Below are 22,485 nucleotides of genomic sequence, written 5' to 3' on the forward strand. Positions count from 1 at the left end.
TGCACTATACATCGTCAGTACTTTCTACACCCAATACAGACCCATGAAACAAGGCAGCCCTTCTCAGACTGCAGCGCCCTCTTCTGGCACAGACGCTGTGGAGCTTCGGCTGTAACCTCGTCGCAGCAGGATGCGTCTGTGCTGCTCACTCAGATTCCCCCTCAATAAATTCTAAACACCATTGCACACAAAAGCTCTTTTTATACCTTCAGTTATCTACATGGATTTGGAACATTGCGACCCAGTGGTTGTCATCTGAGGTATTTAATATTGATCGGTAACCGGACAAAATACCAGCACACATGTAAATCGACAAAATATTAACTCAAAATAATGAATAACAATGTACAGCTATATAGCTGTACATCTAGTTGTGTATTACCAACAGCACTGCATTCATGTGACAATATTGGTTAGCTTGGCTCAGCCGTCTGAAAGCAAGAACCCAAAACTCCTTTTCAACTATATTAACACATCATTTTATTCCCTTTGTTGGCCACCATGTGTCCTAAAGTACTTCTTCAGCCCTTCAGAACAAAGGTTTAGGCACTTCAGTACTGGCTTCAGTAGATCAAAAGCACAAGAAGCTTTTCTTTGTGACAGCAAAGCACAAAAAATCACCACAAGTGGTTGTTTGTCTCGTCTGGGCATTATCTATAAGTGATTTGATCTAAATGCTGTTCATGTCTCTCATGAACAGCATTTAGATCAAATCCGCTCACTTACAGGAACAGTGTAACACTTTACTGGCACAAAAAACAAAAACAATAATGAATGTTATTGGTGAGTAACCTAAAAGTATCATTCCGTGTGTTTTATTCACTTGAGAACAAGCTGTTTAATAACTACAAACAGAGCATGTCCTCCTGGTCTCCATCTTTCTACAGTGGCCCACGATGGACAAACCAAACCCCCACTGTAGATGTTAATGTGGCCCAATTTAGACAAAAACACACATACACACACGCACACACACACACACACACAGGCATGCATGCGCACACACACACACACACACACACACACAATATCTTGCATCAATATCTTTCAAATAAAAAAGAGAGCAGACTCCCAGAACAGCTGGATTTAAGATTATTCCACAAATTTGCTTTAATCTTATGGATTACAAACAAAACAAAAACACCATGTTTATAATTTGGGTATTGTGTGTCTTTAGAATTCGATCATACAATCATTTGAAACATATTGCTCATACCAATCCATTCAAACCAACGGAACACCTTTATGTCACAATATGCGCACATTCGTTTTTATGCAAAATAAAAAGGGCACCGGTTGCAAAAAGGCAGGAAATGTTAGAGGTTAAAAATAAATATGGCACTCTGCCTCTCAAACTGAGAGCGTGCACCTGCTTCACACACACACACACACACACACACACAGCACAGCACAGGCCAATCACGAGAGGTGGGACCCAGCTGGAGTGGGGCTGGTGGGGGGGAGCAGGAAAGGTGGGTGAGGAAGCGGTGACTGCGTAGGCTACTCCCACACAGAAGATGTGGCTACGAAACAGAGATATGGGACACGGCCTCACTTCGCTGTAACCACATTTCTTGCGCCATATGTAGCTGTTTGGACCATGTGAGTCCACATGATAGCAGCAGCTTCCATGTCCAATAATAAAGTAACAACACACTTTACTACTATTTGTTTGGGTTCGACCGCTTGTTTCTCGAGAATAAGGAAGTGAAATTTGCAGTTGTAATCTGATAATAACATCAAATGTTTTTTTTACAGTCAGAAGCACATTTGAGACAGTTACCCCCACACAGACTGATTCATGCTAAATTCCTTTTCACATTACTATATGGATGAACTAACACATGCATAAAAAGCAATAAGCTCAAATGTAAAAACAGAAACATGGAAGAATAAATCCTACACAGTCTTTCCAAACAAACATACATTTGTTTTGTGTTTTGCACATTTGATGTTTCATTTTAATGAGTATCCACTGCGTATAGAACATGCCACAATATCTCTATAAGTGAAAGACTCGTTAGTCTTTTCCACAGAGAGGGATTAAAACAGGCCCTACGGTTGTGTGCCTCCCGCAGAGCCGAGCCCTGCTTCCCCCTCAAGTGTTGCTGCTGCTGTTGTCAGCTGTGATTTTGGAGGAGGCGGCGGAAGTATACAGACAGTCCTTTAACAGCCTCAGCACCCTCTTCTTGTACGTCTTGATGGCAAAGAAGTAGATGACTGGGTCCAGGCAGCAGTTGAAGTTCATGAGCGAAACTGTGATCTGCGGCGAGAGAGGGTGGATTATGCGGAGTAAAAAAAACAATCAACGGGAGACTTAACGGGGGGGGGGGGGGGTCCCTTACCTGTAAGGACACCTTGAAGGCCCTCAGTTCCTCGCACGTCACCTGGTGGTGTATCTTCCTGGACATGAACTGCATGACGTTGAGGTGGTAAGGGCCGAAGCACACGGTGAAAGTCAGGAGAATGAGGAGAATAATGGCGTTGACCCTGCGGTTCCTCCTGGATGCGGCGGTCAGCGAGCCGGGCTCGGCTGCGGCCCGCAGCTTCAGGTTGATCTTGGCGTAGCAGCCGCCGATGACGGCGAGCGGACAGCAGAAGGAGGCGGCGCAGGCCAGCAGCAGGAGGTACGGCGTCAAGCGGGAGCCCTCGAGGTTCAAGTACTCCATGCAGGTTCGCCTTCCCTGGTCCTCGCGCAGCATGCTGTGGAACAGCAGGGGGGCTACCTCCAGGGAGACCAGAGCCCAGACCACGTAGGAGACCCCGCGGACCACCCTCGCGCTCCGCAAACACTGCAGCCGGTGTGGATGCACCACGGCCAGGTATCGATCCAGACTGATGCAGGTCATGAAGCCAATACCTGGTAGAGATAAGAGGGATGTGACCGCCAATCCAAATACACAGTTCCACAGATAATAACCAGAGATCATGAAAGTTGAACAGTGCCTGAGCTGACTTTGTAGAAGATGTAGAAACATTGAGGTCTCTAAGCACACAACGTCCAACGTGGAAAGTCGGAACGTGAGGAGGCAGAAGCCACCAGCATTACCTGCGTAGGTATTTGCGTAGAAGAGGAGCGTGGTCAGTCTGCACAGAAGGTCCCCAAAGGGCCAGTCAAAGTGGCGGATGTAATACACGATTCGTGCAGGCAGTGCCAGCGTGAACAGGGAGTCGGACAGCGCCAGGTTGACCAGATACACCGAGGTGGAGTTGAACTTCTGCTTCCTCTGGCAGATCACGTAGAGGACCAAGCTGTTTCCACACGCACTGATGATGAACACCACCGAGTAGAAAATGGGGAAGAGCACCACGGCAGACCTCTGGTAGACGAACACGTTGCAGCTGCTGTGGTTCGCAGGGTCCGGGGTGCTGTTTTCAAATGCCATCTTACCTGACATTGTGAGAAAAGCATGGAAGTCATGAATCAAAAGGGAAAGGAAAATTAAAAGGGTGAGCAAAGGAACCGCAGAGCAAAGGAACTGAGCTAAACATACAAGAAAAGATAATATATGGTGGTACTTACAGGAAGAGAAACGCTCCCCCAGCTGTTTACCCTCTGGAGTCTGGAGGTTCTGGTTGTAAATGGAGTTGGGCGTCTTGAAGTGCCTCTGAAAAGGTTCAATGCAGCTTTCAAATCCCACCTATCTTTTGTTGACATCATATGTCTGTCAGACTGAGTCACTTAAACCTGTCGTGGTCTGTAGAATGTGCACCGTGCATCGCTCAGTCTTTTACAGCTCAGTGTCCTTTTAATAACTATTTGGGAAGAAATGTGATAATATAGCCCTCTCAACTGGAATAGTATAATAGCTAAATGAAGACGTGTCGTGAAACTGAATCCTTTATTTCTATGTCTTTGTGACATTTTACTATTGTTATTGTTTTACTTTTATTTGAATGAAATAACCCTTACTCTGTCTGTGTCTCAATTCATTGAACTCAACATGAACGTTTTGTAAATGTTGTCAAAGCATCGATGTACAAAAGTACACAGTGATGAGCTTGATATGACCATTGAATATAAAGTCGGAAAAGGTCCTACGCAACAACCGGTTGACTCATGAATCTACATTTATAAAGGTATACAAGTAGGACATATACATGACAGACACATTGACACAACCTGATGCTCGCTCAGGGGCCTCAAACTGCGATGCCCTGTAGCATCAGCTGTGTGTCCCTTCATTACATGAGAACAATCTTACAAAAGAAAAACAAAATCAAGAGGTTAATTAGTTAAAGAAGCAGACAAAAGTCATTCAGCGTATTGAATCACAATCTCATCAATACAACTTATGTCGGGTAGTAAAAATAAAATAACATATTTTTCCTCTGAGGGCTTTATCTGTCCACATGACATCGTAACATCCTCTGTGTGGGCTGTTATCAGACCTTCAGCTTCCTGTAGATTCACATAGCCAGGCTAACCAGGCATGGGAGTGCATGTGAGCGGGCCCCTCTGCCTGCAGTGGATTGTACAGCTAGCACCATTAGCGCTATCAGCACCGTTGATAAAGGCCGGCACAGGCCTTTGAGAAGTAATTGTTGAACCATTAACTAGGCGTAAGGTGTCCAACACTATCAACAAGTATAACTGCTAAATATAGATGGTTGACCTTTAGGGTGCCCACTTGGTGACACACATAGCACCCACTCGGTGACTGAGAGCATTGACCTAACATTCCCCATTTGTAGTTGATACTAGAGAGCCACAGCGTGCTTTAAGCGAGAGAAATGAACCGAGCGAGCACTAGTTGCATAAGTGTCGCTTCTCTGCATGCATGAAGAATCCATGTCAGTTTGGTTGCTTTGGTCTATCCACAGTTCAATCGAAGAGTGCACACGTTTTGCACTTGCAGCGGGTGCAGCGTATTTTTGAGAAAAAGGTTAGATGAAGTGATTAAGTGTGAGGTTTTGTAATACCTTCCTGCCTCTGAGGTTTCTCAGGGTTTTTTTTTTTACTTAACGTAGCTGAGGTGGAGCCATGCAGGCCTGAGGTGGAGCTGTTGGAAAATGTAGAAGGAAGCCAAAAAGCGTGAGGTTAGGATGAAGCACTAACAACTCAAAGAATTTCACCTCTGCATGCATCTCAACCACCAACCCGCCAGAACATTTAAAAGAGAATCAATCCCGACTGAAACAAATTCTGAGAACAGTTCTGCTGCTTATTTAAATGTTGCAAGGTAAGACGCAGCAGCATCACTTTGGCAATCAAAAGGGCATCTCAGATATAGAAAGCTAGCTATTCACAAAAGAACATTTGTGGATCACCGTGGTTACAAAATGGTCCGGGGGTTGCATGTTATACCCCTCTCTCTGTCTCTATCCCTGTCTTCAAAATGTTATCTGTCTTATTAAGGCAAAAACAAAACAAAAGATCATTTACTTGTTAGAGTCCACATCGCCACAACCTTTTAGAGACCGTAAGAGCCAAAAATAATAACTGTTATTACTACTTAAAGCCACAATAATAATCCAAATGCGATACGACACCTGTTCTGATGGTGTGTTATATCGCATCACAGTGTTGTAAGGCTAATGGTACAGTACAGTGGGCCCGAGCTAACAATAGCAGTACAGTGGGAGTGGTGGTAGTACGCTGGCCACGGTATCTCATCCCGCTCTCCGGCTTGGTGTAATTTAAATGGATGGCTGCTGCAAAGGCAAAAGGTCACTAATTGTCACCAGTCAAAGGTGGTTATAATACAGCTCACTTAGGTCACAACAAGAGCTTCGTGTCACCTGCAGGATAGGAGCCTGCTGCACTTCAGGCCCGCATCTCATGCTCCATTAATTCTGTGCCCTGAGTTAAACATCTTGTGTGCTAGAAAAGACACGTCGTTGTTGGGAGCTTGCTTGCTGTCCTGCTGGGGGGGTGGGGGGGGGGGGATCGGTATTAAATACAGCAAAAGGGCATAGAAAGAAGGAGATGATCACTTCTGTTAATGTGTGCTGTGGAGGAAAAGTGAACTGCACAATGCACAGCTACAGTCGAGCTTGCCTCCCATCGAACCTTTTTGCCTTTGATGAAGAGGCTTATGGGTTAATTGGTTGTGCTGAGTTCCTATAATGGAAGGTCCCACAGAACTCTCCTTCAGCTCAACTTGAACTGTGTGCATCGACTCATGAATGATCCACTTGGCCTTTGGAACTCCCACAGACTGAAAAAAACCCCCCTCTCTCTACATCTCTATCATTTAAATGTCTCCCCCTGATGTCTGCATTGATTTACTGTCTTTAAGGATATAAAAACTCTGACTACGATGCTCTGGGTAAAGATTCCGGAGCAGCTGGTTGGTTGTGAACAGTCTATTAAAACAAATTTCTCTTTGTAGGTCTCCCTTTATTCGGTCAAATTTCCACCACAATAATGTGATCGAGAGCCCTTTTCGTGTCAGTCATGTGACACCTACTCCAAGCGTGGAATCATAACCATGCCTCTTTCTCTGAATCAACTCAATACTGTGATCCAGTCACAATGCGTTGCTTTTCTGATTTACCGTATTCTATTGTACGCACACGGGTGCGCTTGACGGGTGCGTGACAGGAAGGTCGTAGGATATTGAAAGTGATGACCCAGCATGAAACGTGCATGGAAGTCACTTTTCAGAAATGTGACCTTTTTCTGGTTGTTAAATCACGGGTGAGAAACTTATTTGAAGAGAATTATACAGTAGTCAACTGCAGCCCTATAAAAAAACACCCCAGAAGGCATATCGTCTTAAAGGCACCCCTGGTGGTGGTGGTAGTGATGTGTGTGTGTGTGTGTGAGGGGGGGGGACAAGCGGGGTGTTGGTGAGGCAAACTGGGAATGACTTCTGGTGTCCTCGACGCGTGCCGAACAGCCAGCGTGGTTCCACAAATGATGCCTAACCAAATTTGGGATGTTTTTCGCTGCCAAAATGAATCGTGTGTTAAACCTCCCCCCCCCACGTGGTCCAAGTTTACCTCTGCTTTATCGCACCGACTTCCCCTCGGTGCTGTTCAGCCGGACAGCAGCAGAATCAATGTACTGATGGACAATCTCCCTGAGGGGAGGGGGGGGCTTCTTTTACACGTGCACATGAAGTATGTTTGAGTGCTCTATTGCAATGCTATAACACATCCAGCCACTAGAGGGGGCACCACCGCTACGAATTAGACACAGAAAATAATAAAGTGCATTATTCACAGCGACGGAGAAAATTCATCTGAGCAAAACGTTTTGAGATTTAAAAAAAGAAAATCAGGTTTATTTCACTTATGTTATTTTTTATTTTCATCATATAAAGTCAGTGTAGTGGTGTTAATGTTGCGTGCTTATGTTCGTTTATGCATTTGTGTGTGTGTGTGTGTGTGTGTGTGTGTGTGTGTGTGTGTGTGTGTGTGTGTGTGTGTGTGTGTGTGTGACTGCTGGACACACCGCAGGGGGACTCCTGCGTGGTCAGGGGGCCTCATGTGGCTCGTGTCTGTTCTCATCATCACTACCCCTCCAGGCACCCCCCCCTTCCCCCCTCCGCATCGGCTGCCGCCTGCCTTTGCTCGGACCCCACGCCCCCCCCCCCTACTCCTCGCGTGAAAGACTCTCTCCTTTCAAACTTTGCTTCACGCTTGTCACCAACGCCACCGGTGGTTTCTCCACAAAACACTACGACACCCTTTGCTTCTCTCGGCATGCTTTCCCCAAAAAGAGATACAGGACGGATGGCCGAGGCCGCGTGTGTGCGTGTGAAGGACCCGTTGTTTCCTGCTGTCACAGGTGTGCAGCGACATCATTTCAAAGCCACAGTCCCCCCCCCTCGCTCTCTCATGGCGAGCCTCTCTTAATGTGACATGTCACCCCGTTGACACTGCGGCCTGTTGTGCTAAAAACACAAACCGGCTCATCGTGTCTGGTGTCCGTTTGAACTGCTCGTGACTTCACACTTGTGAACGAGCCGGACGAGCCTCGCGGTAAATAAACTCACCGCACACACACACACACGCGTACACAACTCCCGAAAGCTCTCATTGGTCCCCGTTCGCGTACATGAAGTCAGTATAGTGGTGTTAATGATGCGTGCTTGTTGCAAGCTGAAGACGGGTCAGGTTCATGACCTTTGATGGTCTGATGGTTGGTGCTAGAGGCAATGATTTCATCACAGATGTGATTTCTGGACAGAAATCAAAACATCGTTATTTTATTAAATTGTCTCTTAAAGCTCTAAAGTTCATCCAAACAATGAAGAATACACGCAACTCAAAATGGATTCCTTAAAGCCTCCCGTGTGGTTCTCACTTATCCTGTCTCTTAATTTCCAAGTACAGTTGCCATAAAAATCCTTTTGCTCTCACTTAGAGCAAGGAATTACCAGAGGTTCACTAGTAATTAGCTTGATAAATCCCCAACAATCTCCTCTGGGCTCTACGGTTATAGATGAGTTGGGGGAGTTGTTATCTTCTGCAGAGATAAAGCAGCGGGGAATATTTGTTGATATTGCATGACAAAATAATTAGAATCTCCCATATTTCAATTTACACTATGAAAACATTTGAATGCAATGGTTGTGTTCTGAGCTGAAGGTTAATGAATAATCAATATAGGGCTGCAATTCTGCTGCAATAGTTATTGGTATTATTCTGGCGACCAAACGCGGCTTAGCTTTAACTTAAAAGGAGTAAGTCAATCGGGCAAACAAAGAGTGATACATCAATGATCATCTGAACAATTAGCCCCCTCCCCTCCATTGGGGAATCTCAGGTCAGAGGTCAGCTACAGTGCAGCACCCCTGAGGCTTGGAGGGACTCAGCGACTTGGTCAGCAGCACGGACACTTTAGCCGAGGCAGGATCTGGACCCGGCGGAGAGGAGCCGTACTACAGCTGTCATTCCACGCAACGCGGGGTTGGCAGTCAACTTCTGCTGAAGTGATTTGAGAAATTCAACTGAGCAGCACCATCTTCAGGATCTGCAGCAAAACAGTCCCACCAGCTCTGGGCTGCGACCTTTGGCCTCCCAATCCCTTCTCTGCTGCTGTTTCTCATTTGCAATTTCTCTCTTAGACTCTCTATTTTTTTTTCTAATTGTACCCACGCATTTATGACCTCGGGTCCCTGTTGTGCTTTTCCGCTGCCTCTATGATTACGAAATGATTTGGCGGTCGAGGAAATGTGCAAATCTCACACAGTAATTGTTGTCAAATCTCATGGATGCAATGTCTGCTGCAGACGTGTGCACACGTGAAAACCTGTGTACTTCACCCCGACGCGTACGTAGCGCACTTAAAACAAAGGCCGCATGAGCCTGTGACCACCAGCTGAGAACGGGGCCCTCGTGGTGCGCTCCGTGCCGCGGCAGGTTTTCAGGTCATCTGAGGCCATGTGCATATTTTGGATGTCATCTCGTCTGTTGTATTATTGTTTTATTCACAGGGCATGGACTAATTATTTCAACAGCTCTCCTCATTCGGGGGGCAGACTGACAGTTGCCGTCATTGGAGTGATCAGTCCGCTCCTCGGACCGGGCCCAGGCCATTTGATGTATATTAACAATAATTGGTGCCACTGCCACAATGATGTTTGGTAAACCTTTGTGCTATTTTCCAGAAGGATGCCCATGAGGAATTCCTGAGTGGCTGCCTCTGTCTACGCAGACGCCTTCGGAGTGCGGACAGATGGGGAGGACTGCTGTCCTCTGCAGATCAGAGACACCACGACCCAATCATCGTCACACGCGGGACATACGGTGGTCCTCGTTGTCTTGTTGTCTCTTCCGATCAACAGCATGTACCACGTGCGCTCCGATTCCATTACTGTAACAGCTTCATCTGCTGAGATCGCATTGAGCGCGCTGAAGACAATGTGCCGTTTGTTGTCCCAAACACCCGTCCGGACATCTATGGGGCATCGTTTGAGACACCCGTCACACGACCCGAGACGTGCTGCAAAGTCGTACTGATTAACGAAAAAGGTCATAAAGAAGATAAACTTTTTTTCTGCAATGAATAATATGATTTGTTTGCAATCCCAAGCAAACAAATACTAGTAAGTACAAAAGTCCCGACACCTTTTTGAACACACTATCGACTGCAGTTATTTAATACAACGTGACATTTCGAAACAGTCTTTAGTCGGTCGAACTTTTTTACTACTTATTTAAACAAATGAAATTGTGTGTTCGCTGCTGTCAGGTTGGATTCAGTTGTTCTGCTCTTCATGCTTGCGATGGTGGCAGCCGGGGCCCGACGCAGGGATGCGCTGGAGTCTCCGGTTCCAGCATGTAGCAGAGACTCCAGCAGGTCCCGAGTGTGCCAGATCCTACAAGTGAACGAGAGGCAGATGTGTGGTGACAGCGCTACGCTCATTAGGCCGAATCAGTGTCACGCTGTGACAACCGGCCAACTTGAGGCTTCTCTCGTCGCTCTGAGCTTTATTGCGTTCAGCTCGGACCTCCTTTCGAAAAACAATCCACTGCTCGGGCTTCTCTCCTTGCCCCCCCCCCCCCCCCAAACCGCAGCGTTTAGGGTGAATCCCTGTCTTAAATCCTTCGAATACACCGTCACCAACCAGGCACCATCACGTTCCTCTTAACCTTCCAACAACTCCGCACCCACCTTCGATCACAGTGGGGTCCCCCGGGCCCCTGCACCTCAAACCCCAGCCGCGTGGTCAGCTACGGCCCCCTCGGGGGGGGGCCCTCCGTCCCTGGGCTGAGGTTGTGATATCTATTTCAGTCCTCCGCGGACGGAGACAGACGCGGCTCCGGAGCATTCCCTGTCTGATGGTTGCGCTCCGCTCATATGCTTCAGCATCTCCTGTGTCCAAACTGCTCAGCATCTGACGGGTCGCTCTGAGCCATTAAGGCCAGTTCGCAATTATAGATGTGTGGCTGCTGGACTCAGAAACAGATGTGCTTTGATCTATTTACGGTAGGTTGAATTAAGGAGGTGGGGGGGGGGGGGGGGGTGTTCATCACAGCTTACTAGCATGCGTGGGTCAGCTCACGCACCTCTGACATCTCTTGTCTTTCAGTTCACTTGTCATGCGTCTTGTCTTGTGTTTTTCAATCAGCAGAAAGTTTCGTGATGAATGGCCACTGAGAGAGAACGGCGATAGCAGCTGCTATGTGTGTGTGTGTGTGTGTGTGTGTGTGTGTGTGTGTGTGTGTGTGTGCGCGTGTGTCACCACACATAATCAAGCACGTGTGAATGTACCGCGTGTGCGTTTATGCCTTCAATCTGCATCTGCCAACCGCAAGCGAGCACGTGTGGAGGTGAGAGCTTACTGAATGGAAATTGCCGACGACCCTGTTGCACTGAATAAAAGAGCGAACCAATTGGAGTCCCATCTGTTCGAGCCCCTCCATCCACCACGGGGCAAAATAGTTAGTGTTGCAGTACATTTTTAACGCCTTGTCTCCTTTTTTAAATTTTCCTCCCCCCTCAGCATGAAGTGCTTTGGGTGGTGAAAAATGGAAAACAAATGTTCTGCTGACAGCTTTCTTATGCCCTGGGTGTGTGTGTATTTATGTCATAAAGGTGCCAACACATCCTGTTTTTACAGGCTGACCATCGCTAGAGGGAGAAGAGAGGGGGGGACAAGGGTTGGGGGTTGGGGGTTGTTATCCTGTAGCTCATTCGGGTAATTACTAGATCACTGATGAACAGGCCTCAATAAGCCGGTGACAAAATACAACTACGTCCACTGTGGTGTGAAATACGTGTTCTTTTGCACAGAATGCAGCTGTATAACCCGAGTAAAGGACATCTTCAAGTGGTGAATAAATACAGTACACCTGGGACCTGGGCAGCATTGGGATTGAGGGCCTGCCGTGCCGCTCGAGGCGCAGCAATAACGCCGACTCTGCGTTCGAAGCCTCGGTGGTATTCAGTCATTCTTCTTCCTCCTCGTCACTTGTCTTATTGTCGCCGCTCTGCTTGTATTAAAAATTCAAGGGTTACTCGCACGGCCTTGAGTGCTTGTCTCCAGCGGGCCACGCGCCCGTGCTAACTAGTCAATTGTGACCACTTTGCACAGCGGCGTGCAAACGCCTTGGGCGAACCCTAATTTCATAAATGTTTATGGTGTCAGTGGCGAGCCCCGATGGGGGGAGATGGTAATAACTCCAACCAAATATGAATAATGAATGAGCTCATATCGTTTTCATAAATCTGACGGGATGTGCAGCATATGGAAATAAGCTGGAACATCCTTCGCCACCGCGATCCGCCTATAAACCAGAGCGCCCCGCATTTTAAGCCGCTTTCCCCCGCCGCCGCGCCGCGGCGTGTGCGTGTGCGTTGCAGCATCCCATCACGGAGGCTGCGTTCGGCCCGGCTGCATAGAGGCCCATGTCCCGAGGTGGACTTCAGGTCCTCCATGATGACCCTCGGCCCGCCCGAGTCGAGCCGCGAGCCCACCGACCCACTGTGTGTACACTCTGAGCGTTTGTTCGCGACGCTTGCAGACAGACCAGACGGCCCGCATCTCGAGGACGCCGTTGTTCCTTTTTTTCGACTTTGGGTAAACGCGCGTATCGATTGTGAGATTATCCACGTAACCGCTCAAGTGCGAAAGCTCATTCCCCCAACAAATTGACGGGCGCCCAAAAGGTTCATATTCATGGCTGGTCCTGCTCATTAATTCAGTTAAATGAAGTGAGAGAGGTGCAACCGGGGTTAACAGAACAGGGATAAAAGCCCTTAAAACCATTTCCTGCCATTTGGCTAACGTGCAGAGAAGTCGGAGGCTCTATGTTTGTCGATCCTGTTTTTTACTCGGCCCGCCTTTTTGTGGAATGCGTATTTGTCTTATTTTCCTCGCTCTGGTCTAAAATTGCCTTTCCGCAGCATTGCTCCATCCTCGTTGTGTTTTTGTCTTGATTGCTGGGTCAGTAAATGGCCGGTGGATTGGGTCAGGGGGCGCAGTCGTGTTTGGTCCACCAGCTTTGGGTTGCGAAGGCTAATGCCTCCTGACACTCTCAGCTCCATCAGTCCCGGCCGCATCATTCCAGTAATGCAGAAGTCATCGGGGCCTGGGATTGCGTGAGGGCTCTCATCTGGAAACCCAAACAACCTTAACCTCATTGAATTCCTGTTGAAGAATGCAAAAATTAATGAAAGGATTAAGTTGCTGCTTTGTCTCATTGGATTAAACAATGTTGTTTGGGATTGATGCGCTTTTGGAGAAACATCTCCAAAGTCTTCCGTTGAGGAATATTCCAACATATTTGCTCACAAATGTCCACCAACGTACGCCATTGAGTGTGCGCATGTCCATTTTGTAATGTATGTTCAAAGGCCAAAGTTTAATGTGGACTGTGTGGCCCCTTTAGCTGGTGCACTGTTCCTTTCCAACCATACTCCACTTCCTTTACAGGCACTCAACTGAATTGTTGCTTAACCTGCGCAGTGACCCTGCCACATGCTATCTGCATCCTTCCATCCCGGATCCGGGCGCTGCACCATTCCCCTTGTGGGCAGAGGGCTTCTCGCTACGCGACAACCGGAGCCGCAGCCGCGTGGAGGGAAATCCACAGACCGCGCGCGCGTGTGTGTGTGTGTGTGCGTGTGTGTGTGTCGGGCAGAGAAGAAGAAAAAAAAAAGAATCCGCGCCAGTGCTTACTCGTCTGTTAAAAACGGAGTGATCTGCAAAGTTTGTATGAGAGGGGTTTTGACGGTGCCCTGCTGCTTTGTCAGTGCAGCACATGCTGCAGGCACTGGCATCCCCTATTGCCTTCCAGGTCATTGGCCAGGCTCAGCGGGCGGTGGGCTTCTAGCCCCATGACACGTCCCCGATTCACAGCTGGATCCGTTACAAGGTATCATAGCAAATGAGTCGGTAAAACATCACTGGTTTGAAGAGCGTGAAAAATTGTCATGATATCATTTGTAATTCCTGATGTGGAGCGCCGTTGGTGAGGAGAGGGGGAGAGCGAGGGGGGGGGGGGGGGGGGGGGGGGGAGAGCGAGGGACGTGGTAATCATGGGGCTTTATTCCACTTCGCCATCTCCACCAGTCTCCCCCCCCCCCACAAAACACACACACACACTATCATCCACGCCACCCCACACCTTACCCCCAAAACTCATGCCTAAGGGGTTAGGGGGGGGGGGGGGGATCCAAGCTAATGTAAGGCGGCAATAATTAAAGATCTCGTGATCCTGAGCCGAGTGCGTTTTAGGTGTTGGACTCGTAACACGGGAGCTTCGTGACACATTGTCGGCTTCTTGAATATGGATTTTGCTCCTCATTGCACTTGACACGGGGTAGTTGTGGAGTGTCAGGTTGGTTGCTTTCTACCGGTCGGGGAGATTGGACGGAGGAGTTGGGGGAAATGCTTTGAGTAACAGTGAAGCTGCTGCAGAAATGAGTGCTAAATATTAAAATACAGTACAGTGGACAATGTTCAGGATGGAGAATATATATGCCGTCTAAAAATGGAGATTTAAAAAAAAAAAGGAAAAGGCCTCTTTTATAACATACAAGTCATGTGTCTGTTAGTCAATAGAAAACATTACAATCACTTTGTTTTCATAATTTTTTTTCATACTTCAAAATCTTGTATTTTTTTATATTTTTCCCAAGGGAAAACCCTCATGAAAAGAAAACGGCACAAACCCTACTGTATTATGCAATGAAATTAGACACATAAAGCCTTGATCTTTAACCTTTCCGTGTTGGGAGTATGGCTGTGAGGGTGTGTACAGGTTTGATGGATGCAAAAAAATGGACAAACATCAGCTCCCTCTAAAACCACAATGGAGACCTTGGATCTAAATGTCATGGTTTCATAACGGATACACTGACATTTGTGTGATGGGATTTAGCCATGGGTTAATATAGCCAATGCTGGCACTACGCATTGATGTCCATCTCGCTCAGGCTGTGAAGTCTATTTTACCATTTTAGTTTTTTTGGTGCCCTCACAGAAGTTTCATTCAAAGGGAATTGGATTGGATTCTATGCTGGTTAAAGCCAATTAATTTATCAGAAAACAAACCTGTTTGATATGATACGTTTGTTTTATATGATGATAATGGGCCTCGGGAGCAGTTCAGATCATTCTTTTTTTGTTGAGTGTTGGTACAGGCGTGTAGGCGTGTTGTGGGTGGAGGAGGGGGGAAGGGGGGGGGGGGGGGGGGGGCGTTAGCTGTCGGGGGAAGGCTGGCGATCAACATTAAAATCAGAGCCATGTAAATCGAATCAATTATACCGTTTTTCAGATAAAATGTTAGTAAATCAAAACACATTTACCCAAAAGTCACAGTATAATGAGAAATTTAAATTGGAAACAGAAACCATTTGTTTATTATAAATGCCAGGGTGAGGTGGTGACTTGCCATCCATAAATTTTGTTATCCTTTCATATTCCTTTTATCTATGACTACAGCTTTGGCACTCGTTCAAGATTTTAATGAACCCGGACTTCTGAGGCATCAAGGCCTAGTGATGCATTGTCCATTTGGATCAGGGAGTACAGAGGGGGGACAACGGAGAGAGGCTTTTTTCCTTTGACATAATATTTTATATTCTATTGCCTTACAGGGGGGTCATTAAGTGATTGCAACATTTAACAAAATAACAGATTGACAAGAATGAGCACATATTCAGCATATATGCGGAATTAACAACCAGAATCATTATCTCATGTGTGTGTGTGTGTGTGTGTGTGTGTGTGCCTGCATGCGTGCGTGCGTGCGTGAGTGCATGTGGCAAAGGGGGGGGGACTTAAATCAAAAACACAATTTTCTGTGCTTTACAGGGATACAGAGAACCCCCCTGCTCTGGCGCGACCTGGTGTCGGCGGCTTTCTTGAGCTCAGAGGTTCCTAGGGGAGACCAGAATGGAAGTTGAGCATCTCGCTGTGATCCAAAGAAAGTGTGCCAAATGCTATCAAAACTGGATTAGCAGACAACAATTGTGTTCGATGAACGGGGGGGGGGGGGGGGGGGGGAGGGACGAGGTAGTTTCTAGGTAACCCGGGGATGGAATTTTCCAACCGCCTCATTTTTATCCCATGTAGGAAAGGTTGCACTTATAAAATATCTTTGTTTAAGGATAAAAGCCGTCATGATCATGGATTTACCCGTTTCTGACTGTAAAAAAAAATGCTGTATTTGTAAGTTTAACTCATTTCAGATTCTTTGAGGCTTACATTTGCGTTGAAATTTGTTTTCTGCAAGTTGTTGGCCTTTGGAGGATCATCTATCAAAAACAGGCCTATTTGTCATGACTGCAAATTGTCAACCAAAGACAAATATGTCCATCTCAGATTGTTTAAGTTAAATAATTCAACCAGTAAATGGAAAAAAAACATAAAAATACAAGCGATAAATTGTGCCAATGATTTTTTTTTTGGAGGGGGAAATGACATGACCCCCACAGACTTAAACCTGGCCGTGACTCCCAGGTTGGGCATCAAAGCATTGCGAAAATATAGCTACTGCTGCAAAGCACGCTTTCTGATCGTAATACAAATGTTGCATTTCATTACAAAAAAAAAAAACTTTTGTGATGTCACTGCAGGACTACTCCAACTGAACCCGACCAAAACACGGTCACCACGGCCTTAAGGCCAGCCGGAAAACACACTCCATAACCTTGACCAGCAAAAAGAACAACAAAAGATGCATATTTGCATTATTCTAAGGCCCTTAGAGCACAATGGCTGACATTTGCAAATCCCCTGTGGACTTAATCATGGTGAATATCATGTGTCATTTGTGCAGCACACTTGGCACTGGCTGACGTTAGTGGTAGTAATTCACCACTGCTGCGAGAGAGAACCCCCAGGGTGGGGCTGCAACTTGTGTTCAAACCTCTCTTCTCTCTTTCCCTGCAGTCTTCCTCCCTTTTTTTCTCTGTTGCAAACTTTCAGCCTGTCCCATAGGGTTATATAGCAAGTTGTAAATCGGCTTATTTGATGAATTTGCATTTTCTTGTTTCTTCTTCTTCTGGGTTTGTATCCTTATGGTTGAAATGCACTTATTGTAAGTTGCTTTGGATAAAAGCGTCAGCTAAATGACACGTAATGTAATGTCTCACAGAGCATTTGGGGAACCGAGTGGCTGCAGACATTTTGTCATAACTCACTGTCTCGTTAATATCCCTCTCAAATCCTCCTCCTCTGTTGGTAACAGCGTCACACTGCTACTACTGTTTACCGTCCCATGTGCTATGTTAGCCCGCCCCATCTCCACGCAGTAGCCAATCACGTAGCTCCCGCACGGTGATGGAACTGCTTCTGCAGCCAATCGCTGCCGGCTCTCATTGCGCGTCAACGAAGGAAACATGGCGGCTTACATCACCAGAGCTGTGAAGCGGCTAGTTCCTCAGTAAGTCACCTAATGTTTTATTTACCTTTCTCTCTTTCTCCTTATTGTGCCACGTGACTTGTCAAGAAGCACACTTGGGAGAATGTAACGGTGTATATTTTGGTCGAAATGTTTCCGCCGTGTCACCCTAACAGCTGTTGTTCCAATGCCACTTGTTTTGGTTGACTGGGCGAGACGTGGGCTAACTTTAACTTGTAGGTGTCTGCACCTGTGTTTGCTAACATTATGCTCGTGTGTCATCGCCGTAACGTCAGCCTGAATGACCAATTGGAGCCGTGGACGTGGCTACGAGCTTCGAAAAATATGCACATCTCAAGCTCGAAGTTGATTCGGGGGTGTCTCGTGCTGCAGGGGCTCAGAATGAAGCGGACATGCTAATCGATACTGGTACCAAAACACACCCCGGGAACTGCAGAGTGACACACAGACAACAGAGCAGACGAACCGTGTGCAAAGGGGAAGAGGGGGGCGTGGGGGACAACACAAGTGATCTGATTGGATAAGGAAAATGCAAAGATATAGCACTTTATTTCTGGCAAACGGGAAGTGCCAATGATCGTGAGGTATGCTTGGATTATCAGCCTCAGGTTCTGAGCCTGCGTTTAAAGTTCATAAAGGAGTTATAACTATTCAATAACTAAGTACCCTAATGTGTGGAGAAGAGCACTGCTGCTGCATGTGGCCATTCCGCAAAGAACATTGAGCTTGCGAAGTTGGGATAAGTAACTTTCCAATTTACATTGCAGTATAATAAGTGAAGAAAAGACAAGCTATAGTTTAGAGTGAATCAACACTTCTGATTAGCCCAACTATGGATTTTGCCAACAATGCAAATTGATTAAGATATTTTATTGACAACGATTTGATATGACCGTTGTTCTTCATGCTGTTGAGTGGTATTATTTAAATGTAAATGTAGACAAAATGATAAACAGACTTAACACACAGTAACACAATAACGAAATGCGTATTCTGAAGACTATTCCTTTGTGGTACAAAGGTGGTACATTACAAAAGCTATGTCGGCAGCATCCTCAGATTAAATGTGATTATGATAATTAAGTTTATTGAAATCCTTTACACGTGAGTCTATACAGAAATGCAAATATAAAACCAATTCGACAACTGAGCCAAACAAAAGACAATTACACGGTTTAAATCCGTTACTTAATAGCAAAGGTCAGTGCTTGAATGGTAGGGAGTAGGCCTGTCGGTGAGACCATGTGCTCCCCCATTATAAATAATACCATCTAGATGTATCGTATATTTATACCATTTTTCAGAATCATTTACATTTTTTCAGTCACGCACAGTCTTCTCGGAGTACGCACTTACGTACTTATATACCTATAAGAACTTGAAAGACTTAACCAGTCAAGGAGTCTCAGCACTGTGAAGGTGTACCGAGGCACAGCAGAAGCTAACTTTCACAAGGGCAACCCTATAGGGCTGTTTAGTATGTTAACATGCCAATGTGCACTAGACGCAATAGACACCTCGGACTTATGGGAGTGTGATTAGTTTGGTCATAGACCAAATGACTGAGGGCATTTTTAACTAATGCTAATTACACAATATGACCGTCTGTGACAGGGAACTTTCATTCTAGAGGAGGGCTGTCACAATATCACATTTTTGTTGTGCGACTACTGCGCCAACATTTATTGCGATATGTGATATTTTTGCAATTTTCAATCCGTTTTATGCCACTGATAACATAATGACAACATAAAAGCATAGTAATACAAGTACACTCTTTCAAAGAACCAAGAACCTTTTTATTCGTCAGAATAGTTAGAATCGTAATGTGAAAAAATGTATCCTAAATAAATAAGTGCAAGGGGCGAGGAGCAATAAGTCAATATATTGCATATGGCGACAGGCCTACACATACTGCCCATACTACTGTTATCTTGGTGCAATGTGGCTGTAATATGTCTAAGACTACTAAAATGGTATTTGCCCCTAATGTAGATGAATTACAGTCATTATATGCCAAAGATCCACCTTTTTTAGAAACTCGAATTGATGACTAGTCTGAATTTAGCGTGTGCTGCTTTGATTTTCTTTTAAAAACTCCCCCACCTTTATGGTAATGCAAAATAACGCTGCTGGACTAAATAAGCTCCTACATTGGGTTTCAGTCTTTGCCACGGGGTTCAATGGCAGATGGTCAGCAGTCAAGGCGGCCTGCGGTGCTCTTCTACCTTCTCTCACGCAGGTCTTTATACCTGGCATAATTAGAAACCTCCGGCAGTTTGAGTGCAAGAACGTGAGCGAGTTTGATATTCTAGTAACGTGTCCGAACCGGTCAGCTGCGTTGTGACATGTGGCTCTAATTCAAGGCGCATGAATTTCCAGAGGCACAAAGCTGATGATCCTGCCAAATTAGAGTGTGAAGTGATTGTCACGCCACTCTGGTGTGCGAGTGTGTGAGTGAGTGTGGCTCCCTGTTTGTTCTCATCTCAGTAATCCCCCTTAGTGTCTCACATTGCTCTTGTAGCCTTTACCAAATATTTTCTGTAACTATGAAATGTCTTTACGGACGTGCAATACTTCCTGTCTTGCTGTACCACGACACTATCCCATTGTTTTTTTTTCGTCTTTTATTTCATATGCTGCATGCATATGCATGTGAAATCTCAATCTGGCTAAGGGGATTCTTGAGTTGAGTTTTGGGCTGGTGTCTGTGGGTAAAGCGGCGCCTCCATGGTTAAATGTGTCTCTCGCTCAGAGGGCTGCGACTAGGGGAGGAATGTGCGCGCTTGTTTTATGGAAAGCCTAGAGCCCTCGCCCTGGCATTGGCGGCAGACTGCTCTTTGTCACAAACACCCCCGTGTCAAAGATGCAACGGCATCCTGGAGGAAGCATTGACTGCCGCTATGAAGTCGACAAGTGATGAAAGTAGCCTAGAGGTTGTCAATTAAGCGAGCCGAGGCCTGGACCTTATAAGTTAATGGGCAGTTTCCCCTTTCAGGGCCTGCTAGGGCTTTATAGCACAGCTTATAAAAAAAAAAAAAAAAAAAACCTAGTGTAATGCTCCCCTATAACGTTTTCAATTAAGAGAAAGAGCATAAAGCAGTGCAGACACTTGGCAGTCATGCTAGAATGTTTTTAAAGTGGCATTTGCCATAAATTGAATGGGGGAATTTTTCAATTCCCCCAGTTGTTTTAAAGCAGCCGCTACTGTGCCGAGTTTTATTTTGATGGTATTTCCTGCTGACTGGGAGCATTACAGGCTTCCTGGTGTCTTCCCATAACCGGCTCCTTCAGCTCGCTCATATGGCAGGCAGCCTGAAGTTTTAAAAGCTATGTGTCTTCTCAGTTGTAAAAGAGATTGAAAACACGAGGGAAATTGGATATACTTATGTTAAACACTTTATTTCTGTCATAAATGCCAATGTAATTTCACAGTATATCGGGAAATTACCACTTTAACTTTAAGAGGAATGTAATGCAATTAAAGACAATTAGATAAGAGTATTGTTTGTTAACATAATTGCCACTTGAACAACACAGAGCTCTTGTGTTTGTTAGGCAAATAGAAATAAGCAATCATTACAAATGCCCCCCCCCTCCCCTCATCTGGTGTCCTCTGTGGCGGAGCTTGCTTGGGCAGCTTCCGGTAGATAAATAACTGAGTGTTGAATAAACAGCTGTGCGTTGACACCTCATTTCCTCATTGATTGGTGGTGGAAGCCAAGCTTGAGGTGTGTGGCCATAATCCAATCAAGCAGGAAAACAACCACTGGGACTCTGTAACCAAATTCTTCAGCTGAGGGAGGCCCAGTAGCCTCAAACCTCACGCTCGCTGTCTCCCTGGAACTTTTTCCATCTCATCTTTTCACTACGACATATTCTTGACTGACATTTTTTTTTTTCTTCTAGATAACTTTGAAAAGCCCATCCTCCTCCTCAGTTTGTGACGTCGAGCCAAAATATGCAAATGCTAGCAAAACACACGATGGGAAAAGTAAAGCAAATCCACACCTCGATATCGGCGCCTGTGGATGTGTCCAACGGGCTTTTTCAATTTGAGATGTTCTGTTGGACACTCTTTGAGCCAATTAATCGGTAAATCGCTCCATTACCTGCTGTTGACCCGGCTACAGCCGTGCCTTTGAAATCTGTTACTGAGCATTAAGCTAACACATGTTGCTGTGTGAAAACAAAGCCGGCGTGGCAAGCCAGCTGAGTAAACGCGGCCGTGGGATGGCAGCAGGGAGAGAGAGAGAGAGAGAGAGAGAGGCCTACACTTGTCCTCGGACACACACGGCCAACAGATGGATGCGTTGCCCCCGCATCCCCGAACCAAAACAAGTGTCTCTGTTCCAGCATCCGAGAGCCTTTGATCCGCGGCACATCGCTTTGGGCTTTTCGGAGCAGGGCTTCTTTCGGGACCCCAGAGCGCACATGGAACCGCATCTGTATAAACACGGCTTGCGCGCGGAGGAATGTGTGAACAATGCAGCGAAAGAATTTGGTTCCAGAAACGCGGGGTGTGCTGGACTAAGGGGTGGTTTGTGTGGTTGGTGTGGTTTCGGAGATGGAGCACGGTGGTCGGGGTGAAGGAGAAGCTGGGGAAATATGCTCTGTTTTTTATGATAACACCAATGAGGAACATTGCGCCAAGTGCAATGAAAAGATCCTTTTCTTAAGGCCAGGGTTGCATGGTGTCAAAGATTTTGACACAGCATAGGTAACAATTTATTTTGTTGCATTTGTAAATGCATTTCTGCTGTTGCGTTTCTTCCACCAGCTGCTACAAGAGGTGTCGTGTTCTTTAATGTATTACACGTTATGGTCCTTATCTCTTGGTACCAAACTCTACCTTCTGTGAGACCACCCAATATCCTCCTGATTGTCTTGACAACTTGTAGCCGGTGTTGATCTATTCATTGAACTGTACATTAAAACATTCACTGTAGACATGATTAACAATTTCACATAAAGAGTGTGTTGGGGGGCTGCTACAGTTTAGCCCATGCAGCATTAATTGGGTAGCCGTAAGAGTTTTGTGTGTGGGCAGGATATTGCTTCCAGATTTGGAGTCAGCGTCACCGTCAAAAGGCCGCAGGGGCTCTCTCGGCTATTAAGCAGATACTGATTTGGGTTCAGTTTACACCTCAGGAGCCCGTTGGGAGGACACTCCGTCACTGACACTGGACCGGTGTCATCAGTCGCTCGGTCTCG

The 22,485-nt window shown here is 46.2% G+C and overlaps 2 protein-coding genes across 3 annotated transcripts in view; one reads left to right on the plus strand and one right to left on the minus strand.

Annotated features, from left to right (window-relative positions):
* Positions 1-2,074: 2,074 nt before the first annotated feature.
* On the minus strand, positions 2,075-4,033 carry LOC119228844 (G-protein coupled receptor 183). The gene is made up of 2 exons (XM_062565112.1): positions 2,346-4,033; positions 2,075-2,263 (listed from the first exon to the last, which is right to left on the minus strand). The coding sequence occupies exons 1-2, from the start codon at positions 3,396-3,398 to the stop codon at positions 2,099-2,101; spliced, it is 1,218 nt and encodes a 405-aa protein (XP_062421096.1). The 5' UTR covers positions 3,399-4,033; the 3' UTR covers positions 2,075-2,098.
* A 13,201-nt stretch (positions 4,034-17,234) lies between these two features.
* clybl (citrate lyase beta like) overlaps positions 17,235-22,485 on the plus strand; it is a 46,420-nt gene continuing 41,169 nt past the window's right edge. Inside the window, exon 1 of one of the 2 annotated variants that reach the window (XM_037489096.2) lies at positions 17,235-17,292. In XM_037489096.2, the coding sequence (XP_037344993.1) occupies positions 17,249-17,292 (44 nt within the window). In that variant the 5' untranslated portion in view covers positions 17,235-17,248. The remainder of the gene's footprint in view (positions 17,293-22,485) is intronic. The other variant, XM_062565124.1, reaches the window with a different exon arrangement.

This window comes from Pungitius pungitius, chromosome 10, assembly GCF_949316345.1.
Source record: "Pungitius pungitius chromosome 10, fPunPun2.1, whole genome shotgun sequence".
In the NCBI taxonomy this organism is placed as follows: domain Eukaryota; kingdom Metazoa; phylum Chordata; class Actinopteri; order Perciformes; family Gasterosteidae; genus Pungitius; species Pungitius pungitius.

Excerpts from the sequence above, each read along its gene's own strand:
- LOC119228844 (XM_062565112.1), bottom strand. The coding sequence starts at position 3,398 with ATGTCAGGTAAGATGGCATTTGAAAACAGCACCCCGGACCCTGCGAAC. Across the intron at positions 2,264-2,345 it reads CCTTCAAGGTGTCCTTACAG|ATCACAGTTTCGCTCATGAA; the intron begins GTAAGGGACCCC and ends CTCTCGCCGCAG.